The sequence below is a fragment of the Haliotis rufescens genome, unplaced genomic scaffold (assembly GCF_023055435.1).
Source record: "Haliotis rufescens isolate VD_foot unplaced genomic scaffold, xgHalRufe1.0.p SCAF_27, whole genome shotgun sequence".
Classification (NCBI taxonomy): Eukaryota; Metazoa; Mollusca; class Gastropoda; order Lepetellida; family Haliotidae; genus Haliotis; species Haliotis rufescens.
In genome coordinates, this window is record NW_025963968.1 from 4,653,217 (window position 1) to 4,677,653 (window position 24,437).

General features: G+C 39.4%; 1 protein-coding gene across 2 annotated transcripts; it reads right to left on the reverse strand.

Annotated features, from left to right (window-relative positions):
• Positions 1-603: 603 nt before the first annotated feature.
• Positions 604-18,244, reverse strand: LOC124139366 (high mobility group protein 20A-like). 2 transcript variants are annotated; one of them, XM_046506382.2, is made up of 11 exons: positions 17,648-18,244; positions 16,088-16,185; positions 15,063-15,202; positions 13,736-13,815; positions 11,695-11,818; positions 10,375-10,492; positions 7,455-7,513; positions 6,133-6,241; positions 5,790-5,969; positions 3,139-3,230; positions 604-1,104 (listed from the first exon to the last, which is right to left on the reverse strand). In XM_046506382.2, exons 1-11 carry the CDS (start codon positions 17,848-17,850, stop codon positions 985-987), a joined length of 1,323 nt encoding a protein of 440 aa, XP_046362338.1. In that variant the 5' UTR covers positions 17,851-18,244; the 3' UTR covers positions 604-984. The 2 variants fall into 2 exon arrangements, with proteins under 2 accessions (XP_046362338.1, XP_046362337.1); XM_046506381.2 differs by having other exon boundaries at positions 15,024-15,202.
• Between the last annotated feature and the right edge of the window lie 6,193 nt (positions 18,245-24,437).

Consider the following 24,437-nt stretch of genomic DNA (forward strand, 5'->3'; position numbering starts at 1 on the left):
ATGAGACAAACAGGGGTGAAGATCTATTCTAACCCTGATTCGCTGGTGCCTTTCTTCTAACAATTGCATGAAGTATAAACGTAAGAGTATAAGCATGTACACTGTTAATGACACCTAACTGCACATGTCACAAGTAACAAATGAAGAGAAGGCTCCGCTCAAGTTACCTCCCCTTCCCCGGGTTAATGCCCAAGCTCCTTCCCAGCGCGTGACACCTTCGTTACTCTCTCGGTAACTTCGCTGCCACCAGTGTGGGCGTGGCCATTACAAGAATCTTGAAATTTGCCCTCTAACCCCAAATGTAGTAACGTTGATACTTTTGTTTATGTCTTTGGGAATGCCATCATATTTCATTTTGAAAAGGTTTACGACTGACCATGTTTTCCAGATGAATTTACTTTATTATTTTAATAATCAGATTGGTTCGAGATTGCAGACTAACGGAAAATCAACCAACTTCTCCCTTACATTCTTACTATATCAATAACACGATAGTTTTAATGAAACAGAAATTCAAATTGACAAACGAAGAAAGTAATTCAGCAGCGATAAATGCATTCGGCGTCACGACAGTCATCACTTGTTTGTAAACATAACGGTCATTCGGTTGCGAGGTTCAACTCCAAGCATGGTTGTGGCCACCTATTCACAGTGGGGAGTTTTGACTGGTGGCAGCGATAGTATAGAGAGCTCCGCGAACAGGCTGTTGCTGTGAGGAGCTTGGGTCAATGCCATATAATAAACTCCTCCACAATATACTCCCTACTTTAGAAAACACATTCATACACTCAACATTTACCTGAACTCGTTTCCCTTTGGTTTCAGTTTTAAGGAAATTTAAGATTGCACAAATGAAAATGATGTATGTACAGATGACTCTGATGGTCACAGATGATGACTGCTGGACAAGTCACTGGCATGAAGACATGGACTGTTACTTGTGAGCAGATAATACATGTTCCAGGGCCTAGACACGGTTGCACGTCAGAAGTTGATGACACCAAACAAAGTTGGTACCATTTTTAGCCCATCAATTTGTGCTGCAATGGACATGCTATAGGCTTTCATCGTCTTTGTATTCTGCTCCAGCTTGTTCTCATAGTCCTGAAAAACAGAAAGTGTAAGTTAGTGCCCTTCCCCTGAGAGTGAGTGAGTGAGTGAGTGAGTGAGTGAGTGAGTGAGTGAGTGAGTGAGTGAGTAACAGAAACATCGCCTTCAACATCTTCCAGACAAAAGGGTTGGTTGGTTGGTTTGTTGTTTAACGTCGCACTCAGCAATATTCCAGCTATATGACGGCAGTCTGTAAATAATTGAGTCTGGACCAGACAATCCAGTGATTGACATCATGATCATCAATCCACGCAATTGGGATCGATGACATGTATCAACCAAGTCAGCGAGCCTGACCACCCGATCCCGTTAGTCGCCTTTTACGACAAGCACAGTCGCCTTTTATGGCAAGTATGGGTTGCTGAAGACCTATTCTACCCCGGAATATTTACGGTCCCCGACACAAGGGAGTTAACTGATTGTAAAAGTCCCGTTTCCAACCTTGCCGAACTTGGACGGAATTTCGTGGTTAGATTGCAGCTCCATCAGTGGCTATTACGTGTTATGTCCCTTACATGTCCCTCCTATTGACCAATCAGATTCCACCTTTCATATCATTTGCATTTGCGTAAGAAGAAAAGGTGCCCAGTCAAGATGATCTGATCAAGTTAATCGAAGAAAGGTTTCATATTCCCTGCCTCACAGACATCCAGTGCATGTGGATTGTAGCACAACACGGGAGCACCTTGATTTAAAACATTGAAATAATTTTGAAAATATCTGTTGACACCCAGTTAATGGTACACATGCTGTGCAAATCCTGTAATTGACCGAAGTCTGCATGTCAGTCGCCTTGCTGTTAACAAACAGGATGTCGATTTGGATTTGACCAAGCATAGACTTGTTAGTCCAGCCAAACTATAACTTTGAAATTCCAGCCTAGTTCCGCAAAGGAAACTGGACCTTTATAGTCAGGTAACACCCTGCCTTGCAAAGATGCGCCTTAGAGTCGCCAGATGGAAACTCAAATCACACACTGTACCCATGTGGAGAGATCAAACCCAAATCTTCCACATTATGAGCAAATGCTTTAACCGCTAGCCTCTATGAATGAATCTTGTCCACAAAATGAGAATTGACAAGAAGAGAAAAGAGTGAAAGTTTAACATCATCTGTGAGTTGTTTTTAAAAAAATAGTATCTAAAATCTAGAAACAGAATTCAAAAACAAGCTTCCCGGTATTCTGTACAGTAACAAGACTGCTTAGGCTTAAAAAAATAAAAGAATTGGTTTTCAGGTAGTGCCTTTTTTTGTTTTGGCTGTTCAAAACTAGTATGTAACCAATAAACAGTTGTGTAACCAATAAACAGTTGTGTAATCAATAAACAGTTGTGTAATCAATAAACAATTGTGTAATCAATAAACAATTGTGTAATCAATAAACAGTTGTGTAATCAATAAACAGTTGTGTAATCAATAAACAGTTGTGTAATCAATAAACAATTGTGTAATCAATAAACAGTTGTGTAATCAATAAACAGTTGTGTACAATCACCCTGGGAAAGGGCCTCCCTACATAAATGTATTCCTTGATGAGTAAAAGACTGGAATACAGTATTTGACTACCGTTGGACTTGGAATATTTAAGAATTTTAAAAATATTTTTTTTAAAGTGGAAATGACATGCGACAAACTTTATGATGTGCCTGAGAACCAAGACTATTATTATTTCCAGCCTTACTTACAACTCCAGTTTTGGACAACTTTCATACATGAAAGGCTATAATTGTTTGATAAGCTGAAAGAAGAGTCAGTTGGTTAAAATGTTACTTTGAAGCAGTTATATCACGGTGTGTCAGCTTGATGTGGAAGGAAAGCCCCAAGTGATGCAGGTCTCACGTTTACCACTTTGGTGTATACTTTGGGTATGGTGCTGACAAAACTAGAAATATAATTGGGGCGAACCAGGATTCAAACCCATGACTATAGGTTTCTGGCACGCCTAAGGGACGCAACTCTGCACATATATCAAATTGCAGTGCTTCAGACAACTGGGACACATGTGACCCTGGTAAATGCCCCGCCCACCTTGAGTGTCTGGATCTCCTTGCACATGTTCACATGGCCTTCTTGGGACGTCTTCAGGGCACGGCGCAGCGTCTTGATCTCTTGTTCCCGTTCTATACAGAAACATGTATACTCGTTATTCAGATAGATAAATACAAGCACTTAAATATGTGTACTAGAGAACTGTCATGAACGTGATAATTTTGTTGAAATTTTGTTGAAATTATCACCAAGAATCAGTCCAAGGTGAGTTTAATTTGTCATGTGACTTCTTTCCTACTTAATCCTGCCCAAGCACGTTGGTCAATTATGTAATGCCACAGTCAGCAATATTTCAGTTACATAGTAACCAGTAAGTTGGTCAATTATGTAATGCCACAGTCAGCAATATTTCAATTACATAGTAACCAGAAAGTTGGTCAATTATGTAATGCCACAGTCAGCAATATTTCAATTACATAGTAACCAGTAAGTTGGTCAATTATGTAATGCCACAGTCAGCAATATTTCAGTTACATAGTAACCAGTAAGTTGGTCAATTATGTAATGCCACAGTCAGCAATATTTCAGTAACATAGTAACCAGTAAGTTGGTCAATTATGTAATGCCACAGTCAGCAATATTTCAATTACATAGTAACCAGTAAGTTGGTCAATTATGTAATGCCACAGTCAGCAATATTTCAGTTACATAGTAACCAGTAAGTTGGTCAATTATGTAATGCCACAGTCAGCAATATTTCAATTACATAGTAACCAGTAAGTTGGTCAATTATGTAATGCCACAGTCAGCAATATTTCAATTACATAGTAACCAGTAAGTTGGTCAATTATGTAATGCCACAGTCAGCAATATTTCAATTACATAGTAACCAGTAAGTTGGTCAATTATGTAATGCCACAGTCAGCAATATTTCAATTACATAGTAACCAGTAAGTTGGTCAATTATGTAATGCCACAGTCAGCAATATTTCAATTACATAGTAACCAGTAAGTTGGTCAATTATGTAATGCCACAGTCAGCAATATTTCAATTACATAGTAACCAGTAAGTTGGTCAATTATGTAATGCCACAGTCAGCAATATTTCAGTTACATAGTAACCAGTAAGTTGGTCAATTATGTAATGCCACAGTCAGCAATATTTCAGTTACATAGTAACCAGTAAGTTGGTCAATTATGTAATGCCACAGTCAGCAATATTTCAGTTACATAGTAACCAGTAAGTTGGTCAATTATGTAATGCCACAGTCAGCAATATTTCAATTACATAGTAACCAGTAAGTTGGTCAATTATGTAATGCCACAGTCAGCAATATTTCAGTTACATAGTAACCAGTAAGTTGGTCAATTATGTAATGCCACAGTCAGCAATATTTCAATTACATAGTAACCAGTAAGTTGGTCAATTATGTAATGCCACAGTCAGCAATATTTCAATTACATAGTAACCAGTAAGTTGGTCAATTATGTAATGCCACAGTCAGCAATATTTCAGTTACATAGTAACCAGTAAGTCGGTCAATTATGTAATGCCACAGTCAGCAATATTTCAATTACATAGTAACCAGTAAGTTGGTCAATTATGTAATGCCACAGTCAGCAATATTTCAATTACATAGTGACCAGTAAGTTGGTCAATTATGTAATACCACAGTCAGCAATATTTCAATTACATAGTAACCAGTAAGTTTGTCAATTATGTAATGCCACAGTCAGCAATATTTCAATTACATAGTGACCAGTAAGTTGGTCAATTATGTAATGCCACAGTCAGCAATATTTCAATTACATAGTGACCAGTAAGTTGGTCAATTATGTAATGCCACAGTCAGCAATATTTCAATTACATAGTAACCAGTAAGTTGGTCAGTTATGTAATGCCACAGTCAGCAATATTTCAGTTACATAGTAACCAGTAAGTTGGTCAATTATGTAATGCCACAGTCAGCAATATTTCAATTACATAGTAACCAGTAAGTTGGTCAATTATGTAATGCCACAGTCAGCAATATTTCAATTACATAGTAACCAGTAAGTTGGTCAATTATGTAATGCCACAGTCAGCAATATTTCAGTTACATAGTAACCAGTAAGTCGGTCAATTATGTAATGCCACAGTCAGCAATATTTCAATTACATAGTAACCAGTAAGTTGGTCAATTATGTAATGCCACAGTCAGCAATATTTCAATTACATAGTGACCAGTAAGTTGGTCAATTATGTAATACCACAGTCAGCAATATTTCAATTACATAGTAACCAGTAAGTTTGTCAATTATGTAATGCCACAGTCAGCAATATTTCAATTACATAGTGACCAGTAAGTTGGTCAATTATGTAATGCCACAGTCAGCAATATTTCAATTACATAGTGACCAGTAAGTTGGTCAATTATGTAATGCCACAGTCAGCAATATTTCAATTACATAGTAACCAGTAAGTTGGTCAGTTATGTAATGCCACAGTCAGCAATATTTCAATTACATAGTGACCAGTATGTTGGTCAGTTATGTAATGCCACAGTGAGCAATATTTCAATTATATCATAGTGACCAGCAATAGTGGCATCCAGTCACAAGTCACATATGAAGAGACTAACTGTGTCTGTCCAAGCACTGGTCACACACAAAGTGACACGCCACGTCGCCAACATTTCCATGTTACTCACCTACATTCCTCTGTTCAAATTCCTGAATAAAACTTCCGATGTCAACAGGCATTGACAGCCTTGGTCCCTCAACCAGGTCCATGTCAGAGGTCAGGCTCTCCGTGTTGAGGTCAGAGGTCAGCAGTGAGGTCGAGGTCAAACTCTGCTGCTGTTGGCGCTCCATCTCCTTCTCAAGTTCGCCTGTGACGGGAATGACATCATTAACATTTCAGCAGCAAATATCACTGTGGTGAAAAATATAGTGGTCAGATAGATGACAGGCAATGAGCCGTTACATATAAGTTCACTTTTCTTTCAGTCAACTGAGCTAAGAATGTTCGCCAAAGAATCTTCATTTCCTGACCTGTGATTGCCTGTAGGTGTTGTCTGCCAAACATGTGCTCCTTCTTGTTGTGGACCGAACTGAAATACTGGTTACACACACGGCAGTACAGCTCGCTGATAGAGTCCTCCTGAAGACATTCAGTTTAGTACGTACATTTTGTTTGTTTGTTTGTTGTTTTACGCAGCACTCCGCAATATACCAGCTATATGACGGTGGTCTGTAAATAATCGAATCTGGACCAGACAATCCTGTGATTGATATCATAAGCATCGCTTTACGCAATTGGGATACGATGACATGCATCAAACAAGTCAGTGAGCCTGACCACCCGATCCCTTTAGTCGTCTCTTAAACAAGCATAGTCATGGCAAGCATGGGTTGCTGAAGACCTATTTTACCATGGTTCTTCACAGGTTGTGAAATGGTGAGTGAGTGAGTATGATTTTACATCGTTTTTACTTTTAGCGATATTCCAGTAATATCACGGTGGTGGAAACCAGAAATGGGCTCTATCATTATACCCAAATGGGGAATCGAACCCAGGCCTTTAGCATGATGAGCGAATGCTTTAACCACTAGGCTACCCCACCGCCCCATAACAGTGAGGAACATGATATTAATTAAGACACAAGTTTGGTAGAAACAGTACGATATTCAGATAAAAATAGTGACCACCTTAGTATACCGAAACACTTGAAAATGCATATTCAATTTTTTGTATTTTGTATTATTTTTGTATTTTATTTTGATAAAATGGCAACAAAAATCAAAATAGGTTGTTCTGTGTATTTAGGCACGAGATAATCAAACACGACAATGTCATGCAAGTTCATTTTTACTGCAAAAATTGTTTCTTGTCCTTCAAGTAAAAGCTGATTACATGTACGTGTTTTCATTGTTTGCCTGTGTATAAACACTATAGTGAAGAAGTCATGTCTTCTTCATCAAGAAACCCGTGAAGATCCGGGGTAGAACAGGTCTTTAGCAACCCATGCTTGCCGTATAAGACGACTATGCTTGTCGTAAGAGGCAACTAACGGGATCGGGTGGTCAGGCTCGTTGACTTGATTGATGCATGTCCCAATTGTGTGGATTGATGCTCATGATGTCAATTACTGGATTGTCTGGTCCAGACTCGATTATTTACAGACCGCCGTGATATAGCTGGAATATTGCTGAGTGCGGCTTTAAACAAAAAACAAACAAAAAATCTTTATCAAGAATATGAAAATAATAACATGCTGGCAACCACGATACAATGTAACAGTACTACATATTATGTCAAGAACAAGACGAAGGTTTCTTAGAGACACGAAGCACAGTGTGACACCATCACCTACCTCCACATCAATCAGCGAGGAGTAGGGGTCCCCTGCATCAAGGTGGGAGGAATCTTCCCCTGAAGACACAACACATACTTCTACAGTGTGAACATGGTTATGCTGAAAACAAACTGCAGCCATAGAAACTCTCCATACTCTGCTCGTCCAGGACTACCAAATACTGCTGAGGACTATCACACAGCTACTATGTCAGTAACATTAGGCATAAAAAAAAAAAAGAGTTTGCCACTAATGTGGCTATATCCATGATATCCCCCACCCCTGTTGCAGAATTTTTGACATAATCATCTCCATCTCCAAGTCCATCTTGTTGCCATGGAAACGTAAAAAATAAAAAAATTCTAAAATTTCTAAATAGCAAAAGGCACCAGTTCAGCATGTACCTGACAGACCTGCAAAGTTTCATGAAAAAATATTGAACGGTAAATGAGTTATGCTCCGGAAACGAACCCTACCCTCACAGAACCAAAGTCCATCTTGTTGCCATGGAAACGTAAAAAATAAAAATTTCTAAAATTTCTAAATAGCAAAAGGCACGATTTCAGCATGTACCTGACAAAAAATATTGAACAGTTTCTGAGTTATGCTCCGGAAACGAAATGTGACGGATGGATGTATGTACTGATGTACGTACATACGGGCGGGCGGACGGACGGACGGACGGCGGAGCCCGTTTCTAAATCCCCCGCGGGGGATAATAATAGTCTTGGTTCTCAAGCACCGCTTGCTGCATCATTAGGTCTGCTGCACATTTCATTCCATTTTCAAATTTTAAGAAAACAAACTAATACTTAAGACATTGCAATCCAATATAGCACACAGTTATTTCCCTCTATGTGCATACTGCTTTACTGTGCATCTCGTGTTATGGTCATGGCGGCAGTAGGAGTTTTTATGCTTGTTTCTGTAGGCAGGCCCTGTCCCAGGTTGATGGTACGCAACTATTTAATTGGTTACATACTAGTTTGAACAACCCCCAAAAAAAACAACACTGGTCGCCCGTCCGCACTATATTTTCAAAAGTCATTGCCTAAGAACCAATTCTTTTATTTTTTTAAGCCTTATGGATTATTTTGTAACAAAGGCTTCCTACACTGATTTGGGCAAGATCAAAAAGCAAGTCAGAGAGTCGACAATACTGACACTGTGACAATCCAGCTGAGCTGATTCAACAACCTGATTGATCCTGTGTATTAGCTATCTCAATCTGGGTGGACAAACTACACATTCTTTGGACTAGTGACTCCATTCTGCACTTGTCCTCATCATAAACTTGAATTTCTCAGGTTAACATTGGGCCTCATGTCACAATGAACCAGACAAACCAGTGATTGATATTATCAAAAATAATGACATGCAATCAACCAAGTCACCGAGCCTGGCCATTTTGTCCCCTTGACAAACATAAGTTACTGGAGACCTATTCTAACCCTGAAGCTCACCTGGGTTAGGTCTGATGATCGGCAGAAATAAAAACAATTGGAAACACAGGAACATCTTTTTTCTTAACTTAAACAAAAAGAGCATCCCATACAATTGTCATTGTGATTGACAGAAATAATTGATTTCTAGGCCCTGGTCAACAATACCTGAACCATGTACCTTGCTTTGAACATAACTCCAGCTTTATGTGGGAATGGTCAGCCATGACCCAGATCAAAGAGTTTTACCACCAGGGTTCACAATCAGAACCCCAGACTTGAACCCACAAACAGCGGATCCTGGTAGCTAAGTGACACAACTCTGCACTCTGAATTTTGAAGCCTTAGTCCATTCGGTCAGAATTCCAAAATGGTCACTAATCAAATAGTGACTGAGTGAGTGAGTTGGGTTTTACGACGCTTTTAGCAATATTCTAGCAATATGACGACAGGGGACACTAGAAATTGGCTCTATCATTATACCCATGTGGGGAATCAAACCCAGGACTTCAGTGTGATGAGCGAATGCCTTAACCACCCTTCTACCCCAGCGACCAACCAATCAAAGAACTATCCTACTAGCATCAATGGGATCTAATCTCCATTAAACTGCCCTTCAAGACAATTATTGTGTATGATTTGAAATTCAAACTGGAAAAGTATTAAAAAAACACACATGAATTTGGATATTCATGATATTAGTATACTTATCCTGACACAACACACCGTAATTCCCTGCTGGACTTCGATCCAATAACCTAAAACCCAAAACATGCCTCTTCCTTCTCGGGGGCGCCCCCAGCTATTGGTTACCAAATGGAGTTATCTGTCCCTAATCCCTTCGCTTATATCTCAATGTGCACAGTGATAGATGTGCACTTGAGACTGACTTCTTTATCCTTATTAATCGACCGCCTCCGTGGTCTAGTGGTACAGCGTCTGCCCGTAGAGAGCAAGGTCCGGGGTTCCATCCCCGGTTGCGTCATACCAAAAGACGTTAAAAGATGGTACTCGTTGTTACCCTGTCTGGCACTCGGCATTAAGGGGCTAAAACAAGGACTGGTCGGCTCGGAGTCAGTATACTGTGTCTGAGTGGGGTATTCATGTTAAACTGCGGCATGGTATCTCAGTGGGCTAGCACTATAAATCGGCATCAGTCCGGACTAGTACAAGCAGCCACACACACACACACGTGCATGCACGTCGCTATATAAGTGCAATAATCTTGGACGCGACGTTAAACCCAATTACACCTCACCTCACCTCCTTATTAACCCTAGCTCTCACATGAAAACATACCTGATACAACAAGACTCAGGCCCTCCCGTCTGCCCCACGTCTGACGTTCCAGCCAAGTGCAAAGGACAGAAAGTAACTCCGGTTGGTAACCAAGGGCTGGCAGTGCCCCAGAGGAGGAAGAGGCACGTTTGGGGTTTTGTGTTACAGGATCAAAGTCCAGGATTAGAAATAATCATAGCTTTCACATGAAAACATACCACAGAGAACCTTGAGCTTCTTCTTCTTGAGGAAGTTCTGGTAGGTATCGGACTGCTGGAAGACCTTCAGTTGTGTTATGTATCGCTGTTTGTCAGCCTCGGCCTCCGTGAGGTATTTCTGTGGAAACAAACAGCTTGTCACTGGGCTATTATATGATACATTTATACACCGCAGGTATCCAGGTACTAGTATCCGCTCAAATGCAGTTTTATTTGTTTCCCGACCAGTCTATCCGTTTGCATTCCAGTTATCATTCTCAACTCCCTTGGAAGTATACAACCCAAGCTGTCTAAGTGCGCTAGAGGGTTTTTACATCCACCTCACATATCGGGTACCCATTCCCTGCTGGGGGAACAGAGGCACATTTGAACTAAGTCACTTGCCCAGGGTGACACCACATGTTTGACACTTTTTGGTGCATATATTTATTCGTGTTCCCACCATCTTGTCATCTAACATCGGGTCTTTTGCGTGCACAGGGTGTATGTACTGTACACTAGGGGAAGTGACAACACTGTAATGACCTGTGAACATTGTTGGTCCTAAGGCTGAATAACAACCCACCGATCTAAGCGCTTTTGACCCGTATCCACTCTGCTACCAACTGTTCTGCTATATAATGTTTACACAGCAATAATGTAAGGAGTGATCAGGATCAGGGTAATATTATGTTACTTTGCCGCCACGGACAAAAGTGCAAAACAATTTTATTATCCTTAGTTACCAAAGCATGAATAAATGTCATCATAACATAGCACAGCCTTATTTGGTCATCCTGCTGGACAAGTACAAGCCCCAGAATTCACCACACTAGGAAAATCAGCACTCTTGTCAACTCCACTTACAAACTCACAAATTAATAGAAAGAAATGGTTCAGTGTTGCAGCCCCAGAACCGAGGAACAAGCTACCTCTGAGCAAAAAACTATGTTCAAGCCGAAAACTTTCTTCTACTTTGGTTATTTTCAAATCTCAGCCAAAATCTCATCTGGTTCAGGAGTATTGAGTGCGCTAACTGCTGCACTTCTGTTATCATGTGGATACTAAAATCCTCCTCAAATACAAAACTGCCCACTATGCTTTGGGAATGACTTTGCGGCAGCCATCTTAGTTTGGTTTAGGCTGGCAGTTAAGTGACAACATGTGTGAGTGCAGGAGGCATATTGTGGTAGCTGATGAATACAAGTGTATATGAAGAACCTGTGTCTGTCTATTTTAACACTTTCCGCATGTGCATGTGTATGGAAGCTTGCTCTTTAGAAGTTATCATCATCATCATCAATATTCCCAGTGCTAGTTTTCAACTGAATGTACCCCTACCTGTTTCTTCTCTGGGGACATGGAGGACCACTCCTGACCCAGGATCTTGGTAACGTCCGAGAACATAATCTCGGGGTGACTCTCCTTGATCTCTTGCCGTCGCTCGATGGCGTACAACACATACCTGCAAATACCAGGTCAAACTCAAACATTTCTCCAGCACGACTGATTCAGAATTATCATTCCTGTGATGTCAAAGGGCTTTTTTAATTACTATGTAAGACATGTAAGACCATGAAAGATGTTACAGTTTGAATGCTGAGAACATACAAATAGATAGGATACAGAAAGGCACCTTCAACGTGGACAAATACACTGGCGTTTCCCAACCTCCGGTGAGTGAGTGAGTGAGTAGGTGAGTGAGTAGGTGAGTGAGTGAGTGAGTGAGTGAGTGAGTGAGTGAGTGAGTGATCGAGTGAGTGAGTGAGTGAGTGAGTGAGTGAGTGAGTGAGTGAGTGAGTGAGTGGTTCCACATCTCGGCACAAGCCTTGGTAAAAGTTCTGTCACACAGGGAGCGAGCTGTGTGTGTGGCTGGTACAGTAGCATACTACATCTCTATCATGCTGTCTTTAAACATTTGGGCAAACTGTTTGTAAACAAGGTAAACAGTGAGAAGCTCACAAATATACTTCGACTCCAACATATTTTTAAGTTCAAAACATGAAAAAATCAGAAAATACATATCAAATTCAAACTTTGCACTGCACCTCTCCTATTAGTATATCAAGTGCTCCTTAAATTTCAAAAGAATCTATGTGGTAATTCTCAAGTTATAGGTCGCACACAAAATGTACTCGGATGGACTGACGGACGGACTGACAAACAGAGTGAATTCCTAAACATAACTATATACCCCTGCCCTTTTAGGTCGGGGGTATAAGCTGATCAGTGCCCAGCATAATTGTGGTCAGCAAGTCACACTGACCATCCAATCCCCTTTGTAGTTGTCTCTCACAACAACCATAACACGTGGTTCGCAGTGGAAGACTAAACTAAACTAAATATGAACTTACCTTGCAATCAACTAAACGTGAAATCCCCTTGTAATCAACTAAACGTGAAATCCCCTTGTAATCAACTAAAAGTGAAATCCCCTTGTAATGTAATGAACAATGAAAATGTAATTAGATAAAATGAAATGGATTTGAAACTTAAATTTAAGTGGCCGTTTGATTAGCGCATGTCAACAAGGTAAATGGGTAACTCTCTCAACTATTTCTATTCAATTTCTGTACTATTCTAGTTCACTATTTTGTAACTTAGAGAGAGATATCCATTTACTACTTGCACATAAGAACGTCAGAAACCAACTGAAATAAACTGTGTCTAGAGCATGCGCATTTTGCGCTCATCCAGCAAGAAGCACGTGCTGCATGCCAACTTTAACGCTTTCCGCGAAGCTGTTCTGTACCCATGAATCAACCACTGTGTCCAGGAACATGACACTTGTTCCCGGACACTTGTTCCCGGACGCTTCAGAACAACATGTACTTGGGACTTATTATGTCAGAACCTGAAGTTTAGATTTTGTCAAAACGCTCAGCACAATCACACATGTGCGACAATTTGATGTAAATGTCAAATTCTGTTAGTAGCCATTTCATTATGATCATGTAGGTTTTCCCACTTACAAGAAATGTCCACATGTTGCAAACCTACACCATGTTTACTCACCGTCAAAAGAAATGCAAACCATAGAAACGTAAGAAGTATGTACATTTCCAATGAAAAAACTAATAACAATCAGTCAAGTGTTACCATAGAGTGACTTTATTCTTATCACGATATGCTGCACATGATTTCCAAACTTTACACACTAATCCTGCACGAGACAAATGGTGTATCTCGAGACATGGATCAATGACATCACATGTGATGCGTTCATGAGCGTTGGTTCACGAACAAAACAGTATGTTCGTTTGTGCATCTAACCAATCTAATATCTCTTGAATATGAGTAATTCTTCATATATTAACCAACATGTACGTTATTCGTGTTACTTTTGGCAGTGAGTATATACTGTGATATTACAAATACCTACCCAGTCATTGGAGCTCTTGGGGCATTTATCTCAGGAACATTCTTACGTTTCTTCCCTTTGGGCCAACCCCCTTTTCTTTTCTGAAAGTAATTAGATAGAAACACATTAGGATTGCACTTACACATATTATAATGGAAGACCTCTTATTCAGAGAAATACTGTAAATCTTGTATTTAATGTGAGCATTAATTAACTTCGCTTTTATGTCTCCAAAATGACTATCAACAATATAAGGGCTTTACAGCACAATTTGGATAGCAGAAATACCAACTTGAATATATACACAAATACGGTTTATTGAGCAGCAGTTGTAACAAGTACATAACAATGGTTCAAAGAATAGGAATTACACAATGGGCATCCGGTGAGTCTTCACTGCTGGGGTCAAGAGTTCTACCCACTCGTGTCAAGCTTTTTGACACCTTCTCCACGTACAATCAGTGAACTGTTGTTGGTTCAATTATTTTATTGCCTTTGAACTTCTTTAAAGCCAGTCAACAGAGGCAGCATATAACTGTAGGTTGTTTTTAGGAAAACACTGTTTATTGTTTTTATGGAAGTGCTCTACTCAGTGCTAATAATCGGTGCTGTTTGCTGTTTGTCTACTGGGCATGGGGTTGGGGGGGAAGTATGAGTCGTATTAATATTGAGTCACATTTTTGGCTAGGGGTCAGCAGTCGTTTAATTTGAAGACACATTAGTTTCCAGATTTACAATTAATTAACGATACTGCATCATGGCCTTTAACATTGTCTTTATATGATGATACATAGAAATTAGATTGTTTTCTTTTGTTTTCTTTTGTCGGCAGTCAGAAAAAAAATTTACTTTGTTCAGGAAATATAGAAATAGAATTTGATTAATGTTTCAAATAGAAAATCAGATTTGTTCTTTTGTGTTGTTTTGTCAGCAGTCAGAAAGAAACCATTCGTTGCTCAGGAAACATAGAAATAGAATTTGATTAATGTTTCAAATTGAAAATCAGATTCTTTTCTTTTGTCAGCAGTCAAAAAGAAACCATGCATTGTTCAGGAAATATAGAAATAGAATTTGATTAATGTTTCAAATAGAAAATCAGATTGTTTTCTTTTGTGTTGTTTTGTCGGCAGTCAGAAAGACACCATGCATTGTTCAGGAAATATAGAAATAGAATTTGATTAATGTTTCAAATTGAAAGTGAACTACATGTTCTAGAGCATACCAACCTAGACAGTACAAAAGCTTGCATCTAGACAGTAAAAACATTCGCATCTATGAAATAATTTTGAATAGAATCTAATTTCTAAACCTTGGTTTCTTCATGTGTAGTGGTGACCGTGGTTGTTACCGTGGTGATGGGATGTTCCGTCTTGATGGCGACGTCAAGAGAGCCACTGACATCACCTGTGCAGTCCGGTGGGGAGTCAAACACATGGGAGGCCGACGCCCCGACCAACCCATCTTGTTGTACAGGGGTGAACTGGGTAACTGTGCAACACCATTCACAGCAAGTAAGAGAGGTGTAGGTGTCACATATACAGTATATGAACTCTGCTACAGTGAAGAATATGTTAAAAGTGCTAAGTCTCACTTCTCGTAACTTTGACATCAGGGGTTAAAAAAAATTCAGTCCCTAGTGAGTCAGGAAGGACTTATCATATTATTTCATGAGTCAAAACTAATTTCAAGCAAGTCCAGTTCCAAAGACGACAAGTTCAAAACAAAACTGCAACACAAGAAATGAATCACACGTAATCCCAAAACTAAACAAGCTCTTTTGACAGCCAGAAATATAAGTCTGCACGTAGGCAATGTTTTAGTAGTAAACTTGAAACGCTAATTACAACACATTTTGCGACATTTGACTGACAAACAGATCATTAAATGAGTAGTGAGTAATTTATCTTAACAAGTGTATCGTCTTGTATCGATACAGAAAAGAATGTATCCAGTATTGTATCATCACATGAAACCACATGATGCACCGGTGCACTGATGTATCGTTTCACCTCTACTATCGTATAGGATAACTATTTTTATATTATTTTATCATAAATATATTATTCCACATAACATTCACACTTTTCATTCAACCTCACTGGCGTACTGGTGAACACTGCAATAGGACATGCATCTGAGACAAACTGAGGCAGGAGCATCTTAGACGGAGTTAATTTAAAAAGGCCTTCTCATTGACTTAAAAATAGACTATACCTGCGTCTATAAAAATAATACTGAATAACTAAAGAAAACTCTCCATACCCAATATTAACTGTGATGTAAGCATGTATCTGGGGCTCTGTTGAAAAATAATAATTTAGGTTTATTTGACATGAGACAATTTTTCTGACAAAGTCTAACAAAGTGACTTACTCGTCCCTGGCAATGGCAGCAGATGACGTCCATGCTGATCTGTCGTCGTTGAGATGTTCCCCAGGGACACATTGCCGTCACCCACTGACAACATCAATCTGTCCAAACAAACATTTCAAAAGAACATACACTTGTTGTCACTACACCCAGGACAATCAGTACTCTATCTTGTCATGTAGTTTGTTGTAAGTTGTTTAACACTGTAATATTCCAGCTATGTGACGGCGACGTGTAAACAGCCAAGTCTGGACCAGACAATCCAGTGACTGATATTGTGAACAATGATCCCAGACGTCAGGTTACAGTGAGACGTCATGTTACAGTGACACGTCATCAACCAAGTAACTCAGTCTGACCACCCAATCCATTTGGTCACTTCTTACTAGTCTTAGAACTAAAAACGTAACATAGGTTGCTGGGGATGGAGGGTGTGGGGGGGGGAGATGGGGGATAATGATTACCTATTCTTAATTCAGGTGTGCTGACTTATCATGCTAATTGGTAATGAGGGTGTGAATTGGGAAAGGGGGGGGGGGGGGGATTGGGTGAGGATGTGAGGGGTAATGATTACCTATTCTTAATTCAGGTGCACTGACTTATCATTCCTCCAGGTAGAAGCAAGAAGTTACTCTTTGATTGCTAATTACTGCTTTGATTCTTGTGTAATCAACACAGGAAGCAACTCAGACAATGACATAATGCACGTGTGTATTGGTCTGTAAGATTGGCCATGTTCTCCAGTGTTATCAACTGTTATCCACAAGTCTTTATCCTAAGTCAAATAACCTGTCTTTTGTTCAATTACTTCAACTAATAACAGACCATATGCTGATATGTGCGTATGTACTAGTAAATATAGTGGGGACTATATTCAGCAGGGATAACAGTATTGCTTTATGCTAAATAGCTAATTTAATTTTCAAATTTTTGTATTTAATGAAAAACACTTGGAATATTGAGATGAACATTTAAATCTATACTTGTAACAGTTGTATTGTAGCCATGTATGGAAGAAGGGCAAAGATATTAGTCAGTTGCCAACTTAGAACAAGCAAACAGCTAGTGAGTGGAAATTTGTTACTTTTATTACTGTTAATAGGTTTCCTCCTACGTGTGATGATTATGTGTTATACTGTTCCCATTACTTGATGAGTGCTGAAGAAAGAGTACTTGTAGTGACTCCCATATCTACGTGTCTACACAGGAGATTATTAGAACTGGCAGGCAGGTGACAGGCATGACAGAAGCAATGTACCACACGAACCATAAACATCGCTGTGAGTGAACATTGTTTGTTTGTTGTTTAACGATGCACTCAGCAATATTACACCTATATGGGGGCGGTCTGCTAATAATTGAGTCTGGACCAGACAATCCAGTGATTGACATCATGAGCATCGATTCACGCAATTGGGATACAATGTCATGCATCAACCAAGTCAGAGAGCCTGACCACCCGATCCCATTACTTGGTCTTACGACAAGCATAGTCGCCTTGGGTTGCTGAAGAACTATTCTAACCAGATCTTCACGGGTATGTCATTAAAGTGAGCAGCTTACCCCCTCGGAGTCTCCACAAGGACCGCTGTGTCGGGCATGAGCGAGGATGACAGGGACACCGAGATGTCATTCTTGTCCGAATCTGTGGCATCCGTTCCAAATGTGATACCAAGACCAACATCTGTTCCATTCAACACAGGGAAGGAGCTGCTTGAGATGACAGCCTGGACTGAGGACGGCATGATGTCTCCATGGTCCATCATACAGATTGGTATCCTTCTTTCCAAACTTCTTGTTAGCCTTTAGTTTTACCAGCCCTGCTATTTGTGCATGATATGCATGGTTGAATGCGTTGTATTTATTCACAGCTAGATCTTCCAAGAGATTCCATTAAAGACTTCATCTTCAGAGGTGTTATCAATTTGCACAAGTCTGATTAATGATGCATCCACAAAGACTGTTTGGTGTGACAACAGGTGCGTGTGCTCTCATAGACAAAACTTCATTTTTTCAAATGCACTTGTCAGACTCTTTTTAATGAGCCTGCCGTTTACTTAAACCTCACAAAACGGGACAAAAGGCTTTCTGTTCTTCAAAACATACATACTTTCGTCACAGCCCCTTCCATCAAACTTTCTCAAGTGAAGCGGAAGTTGAACTGAAAGTAGTGGAGGTGGGAATGTTATTTCCGGTTACTCGACAAGGGACACAACTGTAAATAAACAGCATGATTTCCTCGTTGTACTGTATGTATTTACACTGAAAGTAAGGCGTCTTTGGCCGTCTAATTAAGTATGCAATGTGAGACGAGGGGTTGTTACAATGCATTTATTGTAGGTGTTAATCTTTTTGTATTAATAATTTTATATCCCAATTCACAGAACGCGTAGCAATACATTTCGCACATTATTGTCAGAGTCTGCATGTTATTACATCGAACTGACCAAAAACATTCTTAATCAAATACTCGTCAAGTATTAGAACGTAAATACATTTTCTATGTATATTTATTACTATCTACAAAATAGTTGTAATATAATTTTTAGATAAATATGTTATCTAGTCTGTTTTTGTTAAGAAAACGAAAACGAATTAGGATGTTTATCTAATATGACTGTTCCATGTAGCACCAGAGAAGCGCTGGTAAAATATAACAGATGGTCTCTGTTTACAAAGTGTTGTTTACCAACTATCCACGTGGCAGTGGCCTTCACCTTGACCCGCGCACCTGTCAGGTGCCTCGCGCTCGCTTACCGACATTTTAATCGTCCCGCAACAGGAGGTGACGACCGCTTAGAGCATGAAAGCTGTGCAGTCGTAATTCTAGACCACGGTAAAGCTTTTAGGCTGAATCAACTAAATCAAATGATCGTTGTGCTTGGATAGTATGCTAGTGTGCTCACCGTTACTTTATTAATTTTTTTCATTTATGTAGGCGTCTAGAAGAGTTTCATTCCCCTTGTAAAATTGTACAACAGTATATAACAAAACTATAAATTAAACCTGTCACTGATAGAGGTTAGAGGTGATTATAGTTTGTCACGTATACAGTGTTCATACATACATTTAGACATACATTTATATATATATTTACACGTATTAACAGTTATGGTAACAAGCTTCTTGAACATTTTAAACGCCAAGTGTTAAAAATGCACGAATCAGCAATATTACTTAAGATTAACAACCAACAATCCACAATTGACAGAATCAAATACAGTGAATTTATACAGAAAATGTTTCCGCAAGTAGTCGTAAAGGTAGTTATTGGTATGTAGGTATTTATGGGTTACAGGTTTGGCCAATTTTTCTTCGAGCGAAAGTTTGTTTCTGAAGGGGCTGGCTACCACTAAAAGAGAGACGAATTTTTATTAAAAAAACTTACGACAGTACACAAAATAATAATGACCTAATGTCCCTCATACCCGAATGACACAACCAGCTGCTTCATATTATAACCTACGTAACAAACATTACGTAACTCTTCCTTTTGCCAGAACAAGACTTTTTCAAAAGTCATTTATTATATAGACTCATTAAAACAGTGGAATTCGCAAGATGAAAATGTTAAAAATAGTACTTATATGGATGAATTTAAAACCAAAATTTACCCAAATGTTATTAGATCTCCATTTTATTTTACTTATGGAAAGCGTGAAATTAATATTATACACACAAGACTTAGACATATAGTAGCAATCTAAATGATGATTTATTTAGGGTTAATTTGTCGGACACAATTTCTTGCTTTTGCGGTTTCACATATGAAAAAGCTTTTCACAATTTTCTGGAATTAAAGAAAATATAATTTAATAAGACAATCTTTATTCATCAGCATTATGAATAAAGGGGTCCAGCCCAATTCAGAAACAATTCTATGTGGTAACAAAAATCTATCCAAAGAACACAATAATTCCATTTTTAAATATGTCCATCAGCTTATAGTGGAAACCAACAAAAAATAATTTATCTAAATTTAACAAAAATTATCTGTCACTTGCTATTTCTTTTTTGTATCTTGTTTTAAATGTGACTTGCACGTGTATGCATGTATGAATGTGCATGTATGTATAATTGTATGTGTGTAATACTGTATATATGTACGTGCGTACGTATGTATATGTGTGTGTTATTCGCATTATTTGTATATAATTTTTCTGCACTGTACGTATGTTCTGCCTTAAGCAACCCATGGTTGCCATAAGAGGCGACTAACGGGATCGGATGGTCAGGTTCGCTGACTTGGTTGATGCATGTCATCGTATCCCAATTGCGTGGATCGATGCTCATGATGTCAATCACTGGTTTATCTGGTCCAGACTTGATTATTTACAGACAGCCGTCATACAGCTGGAATATTGCTGAGTTCGGCGATAAACAACAAAAGAACAAGCAAACAAAAACATATGTTCATTTTTCACATATGACAATGTAATGATGTAGAAGAAGGCCTCGTAAGTAAGTGCCGAATCCATGTTATTTTTCGCAATAAAATATGTTTAAGTCATGGGTCTCACCAGTATTATCCCTTCATTCCTATTCCCTGTTACTAATCTCTCCTGCTGCAAGGCTAGCACAGAAACAGCGCGCCAACTTGTCCTTCGCATTTTTGTGACATGCACCGCGATTAGTATTTTTTTGGTTAATTCTTAAAACGTAAGTATCAGGCGAATCAACATGACACGGCTATGAGATGCACCACTGTTTGTTTGTTTGTTGTTTAACGCCGCACTCAGCAATATGCCAGCTATGTGACGGCGGTCAGTAAATAATCGAGTTTGGACCAGACTATCCAGTGATTGACATCATGAGCAAAGATCCACGCAGCTGGGATACGATGACATGCATCAGCCAAGTCAGCGAGCCTGACCACCCGATCCCGTTAGTCGCCTAGCCTCTTACGATAAGCATAGTCGCCTTTTACAGCAAGCATGGGTTGCTAAGACCTATTCTACCCTGGATCTTCACGGGTCAGATGCACAACTGCCTAATGCACGGACGTCATGGTACGTAAACACAATAGGTAACTGGAGACGATAACAATACATGATCAACACCCGTAACATTAATAATTTATCCGTAAATGAATGGAACGAGGTTTGTATCTCATGATCTGTTGATTAGGATTTTGTTTCTATCGAGCCGTGGGCAAACGATTTGATTAATACAAAACCAGCTCACTTTGCACCACATGTTGGCTGATAGCCAAATATCCATAGCAATGATGAACATAGATAGATATAGGTTGCTTAATATAACGCCATGTGTTCTAGATCGGCAGTTTGGTATTGATGTTTCCACAATCTGTTACTCAGTTGCTTGGGACGGTCAACTTTTCGAGGACACATTGTGAACAAATGAATTGATGGTGATTGAATTAGTGGGTAGACCAAAAAAACGTGCATAAAGGAAAACATTTCTTGTTTACGACTCTATTAACCAACGGTATTATAAATAATTACTAATGAAAAAATACCCCCCCCCCCAAAAAAAAAAAAACAAAAAAACAAAACAAACACACACACCAAAAAACAAACACACACCAAAAAACAAAAAAAACAACCCTAAAATTAAATAGAAGCTGCCAATTAGGCAGTCAAACATTGCTGATTCGCCAGAAATAACATCAGAAGTCCTACAAGGGCCCGAGCGTCAGGACGATTGGTGTTTACCGGTTCGTTCGGCGTTCTTTTCCGATAACAAAAGCAGTGTCAGATTTCCCGACACAAATACGTATGACACAACCATACGAACTAGATACAAGCGGACACCGCCAGGCACGTGTACACACAATCTGGAAGGAAATCTTCGAGGAGGCCAAAATGTCACATCCACCCCTGTGAAACATCCTAAGTGCGGTGCACACGAAAAACCCTTACTCTGCACAAAATACTAAGCTGCGAGATGAAGCATGCCTGTTGACACTTTGAACACATACTTTCTTCAGAGCAGTTATTATCAAAATACCAGGTTAGATATCAGCTATTAGATAAATAGACAATTCCGTTTATTTTACAGACCTTCAAACTGAGGTGAGGTGAAATGGGGTCGCGTCCAAGATTATTGCACTTATATAGCGACGTGCATGTACGTGTGTGTGTTTGTGTGGCTGCTTGTACTAGTCCGGACTGATGCCGATTTAGTGCTAGCTCACTGATATACCATTCCGCAGTTTAACATCAATACCCCACTCAGACACAGTATACTGACTCCGAGCCGACCAGTCCTTGTTTTAGCCCCTTAATGCCGAGCGCCAGACAGGGTAACAACAAGTACCATCTTTTAACGTCTTTTTGTATGACGCGGCCGGGGATCGAACCCCGGACCTTCCGCTCTCCGGGCTGACGCTCTACCACTAGACCACGGAGGCGGTCCCTTCAAACTGACATACTATAAGAGTTAATCTTTGTTTCGTTTGGAGTGAGTGAGTGAGTTAAAATCTAATGTCACATCGACACTATTTCAGTCATATCGTGACGAGAAGTTATAAATTAATAGAACATTTCTTTTAGATAATCTAATAAACCTGTCATCGATGGACAGTAGACTAACTAGAATATCACAGATTCGATTTGAAACGACTTGAGAACCTATAAAATAATAAATTATCAGTAAACAACACAATATAAACACGGGCTATAGATCGACAGCAAATGCATGAAGGTCGTTCACCATTTAAGGGACCATGGGGACTTTCAGTATACCTTTGCTACCTGAATGGACCCTAGCAGGATTTACATGCGCTCGACATTAAGTGGCTGAACAAGGACTGATTGGCTCAGAGTCCGTATTCTATGTCTGAGTGGGGCATTCATGTCAAACTGCGGCATGGTATCTCAGTGCGCAAGCACTATAAAATCGGCATTAGTCCGGACTAGTACAAGCACACACACACACACACACACACACACACACACACTACGCCATATAAGTACAATAATCTTGAACGCGAAGTTGAACCCCATATCACCTCACCTCACCCCAAATACACATATGTATGCAGGGTTTTATCTTAACCTACATAAAATGGGAACCCCATGATTAATTTCAACTATGAGGGTCCTGTAAAGTAAAAAATGAGGTAGTGTCCTGTACTGTAAGATTTGATATTTTCAGTACATTTATATATTTCTTGTCAAGAATTGGACACAATGAATATCATTGTGCGACCTTCGGCATGCAATATATTTTTATTTACGTCCACTATGTACAGCTGTGCCTACTGGAGGCACATTTCTGCGCCATGTCAAACCCTGCATACTGTAAGGGTTCTTCATATTAATTATTAATTAATATTTGTCCCTGAGTACACCATGCACAATAATAAAAATAATAAACATACCGTATTCGACGTAATAAGCGCCCCGCTCTAATAAGCGCCCAAGGCGTTATTTGCTAATATATTGGCTAGTGAACAATCCCAGTTAGCACGAGTTAGCAAGACTTATTTATTCGTGTATAATACGCACTCGTTTGTTTTATGCACCCTTAATTATTGGCAATTAAATTCTCGAAAATATATCTATCGTGTATAATACACACAGATTCTTCTTTTATATCATTTCAGGCTGTCAGCATAAACCACAAAATTTACAATCTTTCAACCTCGTTTTTAATCTCACCAAAATATATTCTAATAAGAGCCCCTTATTTCTAATTTTGAGAGCGCCCTGGGCGCTTATTACGTCGAATACGGTGTATACAAATATGACGAGTTATGGATTGTATGTATTGAAGTCGCGACATCAATGTATAGGTATATGATGAATAAGTATACGTTTTCTGATTTAATCCCTATACTCATGGTGTTTGCTTCATCATATGTGTACAAGGGGCGGTCGGGTAGCCTAGTGGTTAAAGCGTTGGCTCGTCACGCCGAAGACCCGGGTTCGATTCCCGACATGGGTACAATGTGTGAAGCCCATTTCTGGTGTCCCCCGCCGTGATATTGCTGGAATATTGCTAAAAGCGGCGTAAAACCATACTCACGCACTCACTCACTCACTCATATGTGTACATAATTTACGATGGGCTCTGGCGTTTAATCTAATTTAACGTCAATTCACTTCATAGTTATTAAATGTCTACACGTACTCCTTAGGTTCAGACATTGATAGATCACTGGCGTTTCAACTGACAAAATTGGCTGCTATCCAGGTCAATGTTTACACTTTTGTGCTTTCTATCTGTGAGTGCTGGCAGTGCGCTGTCTGTCGTAAGGGTTGTATATATGTTCACACATGACAGAGTTAACGATGGCAAGTAGCATCGAGCCCTGTATAGGTCTTAGCCAATCTCACACACAGATAATGATGGTAAGCAACAGTTAGGAAATCAACACATTACTCTG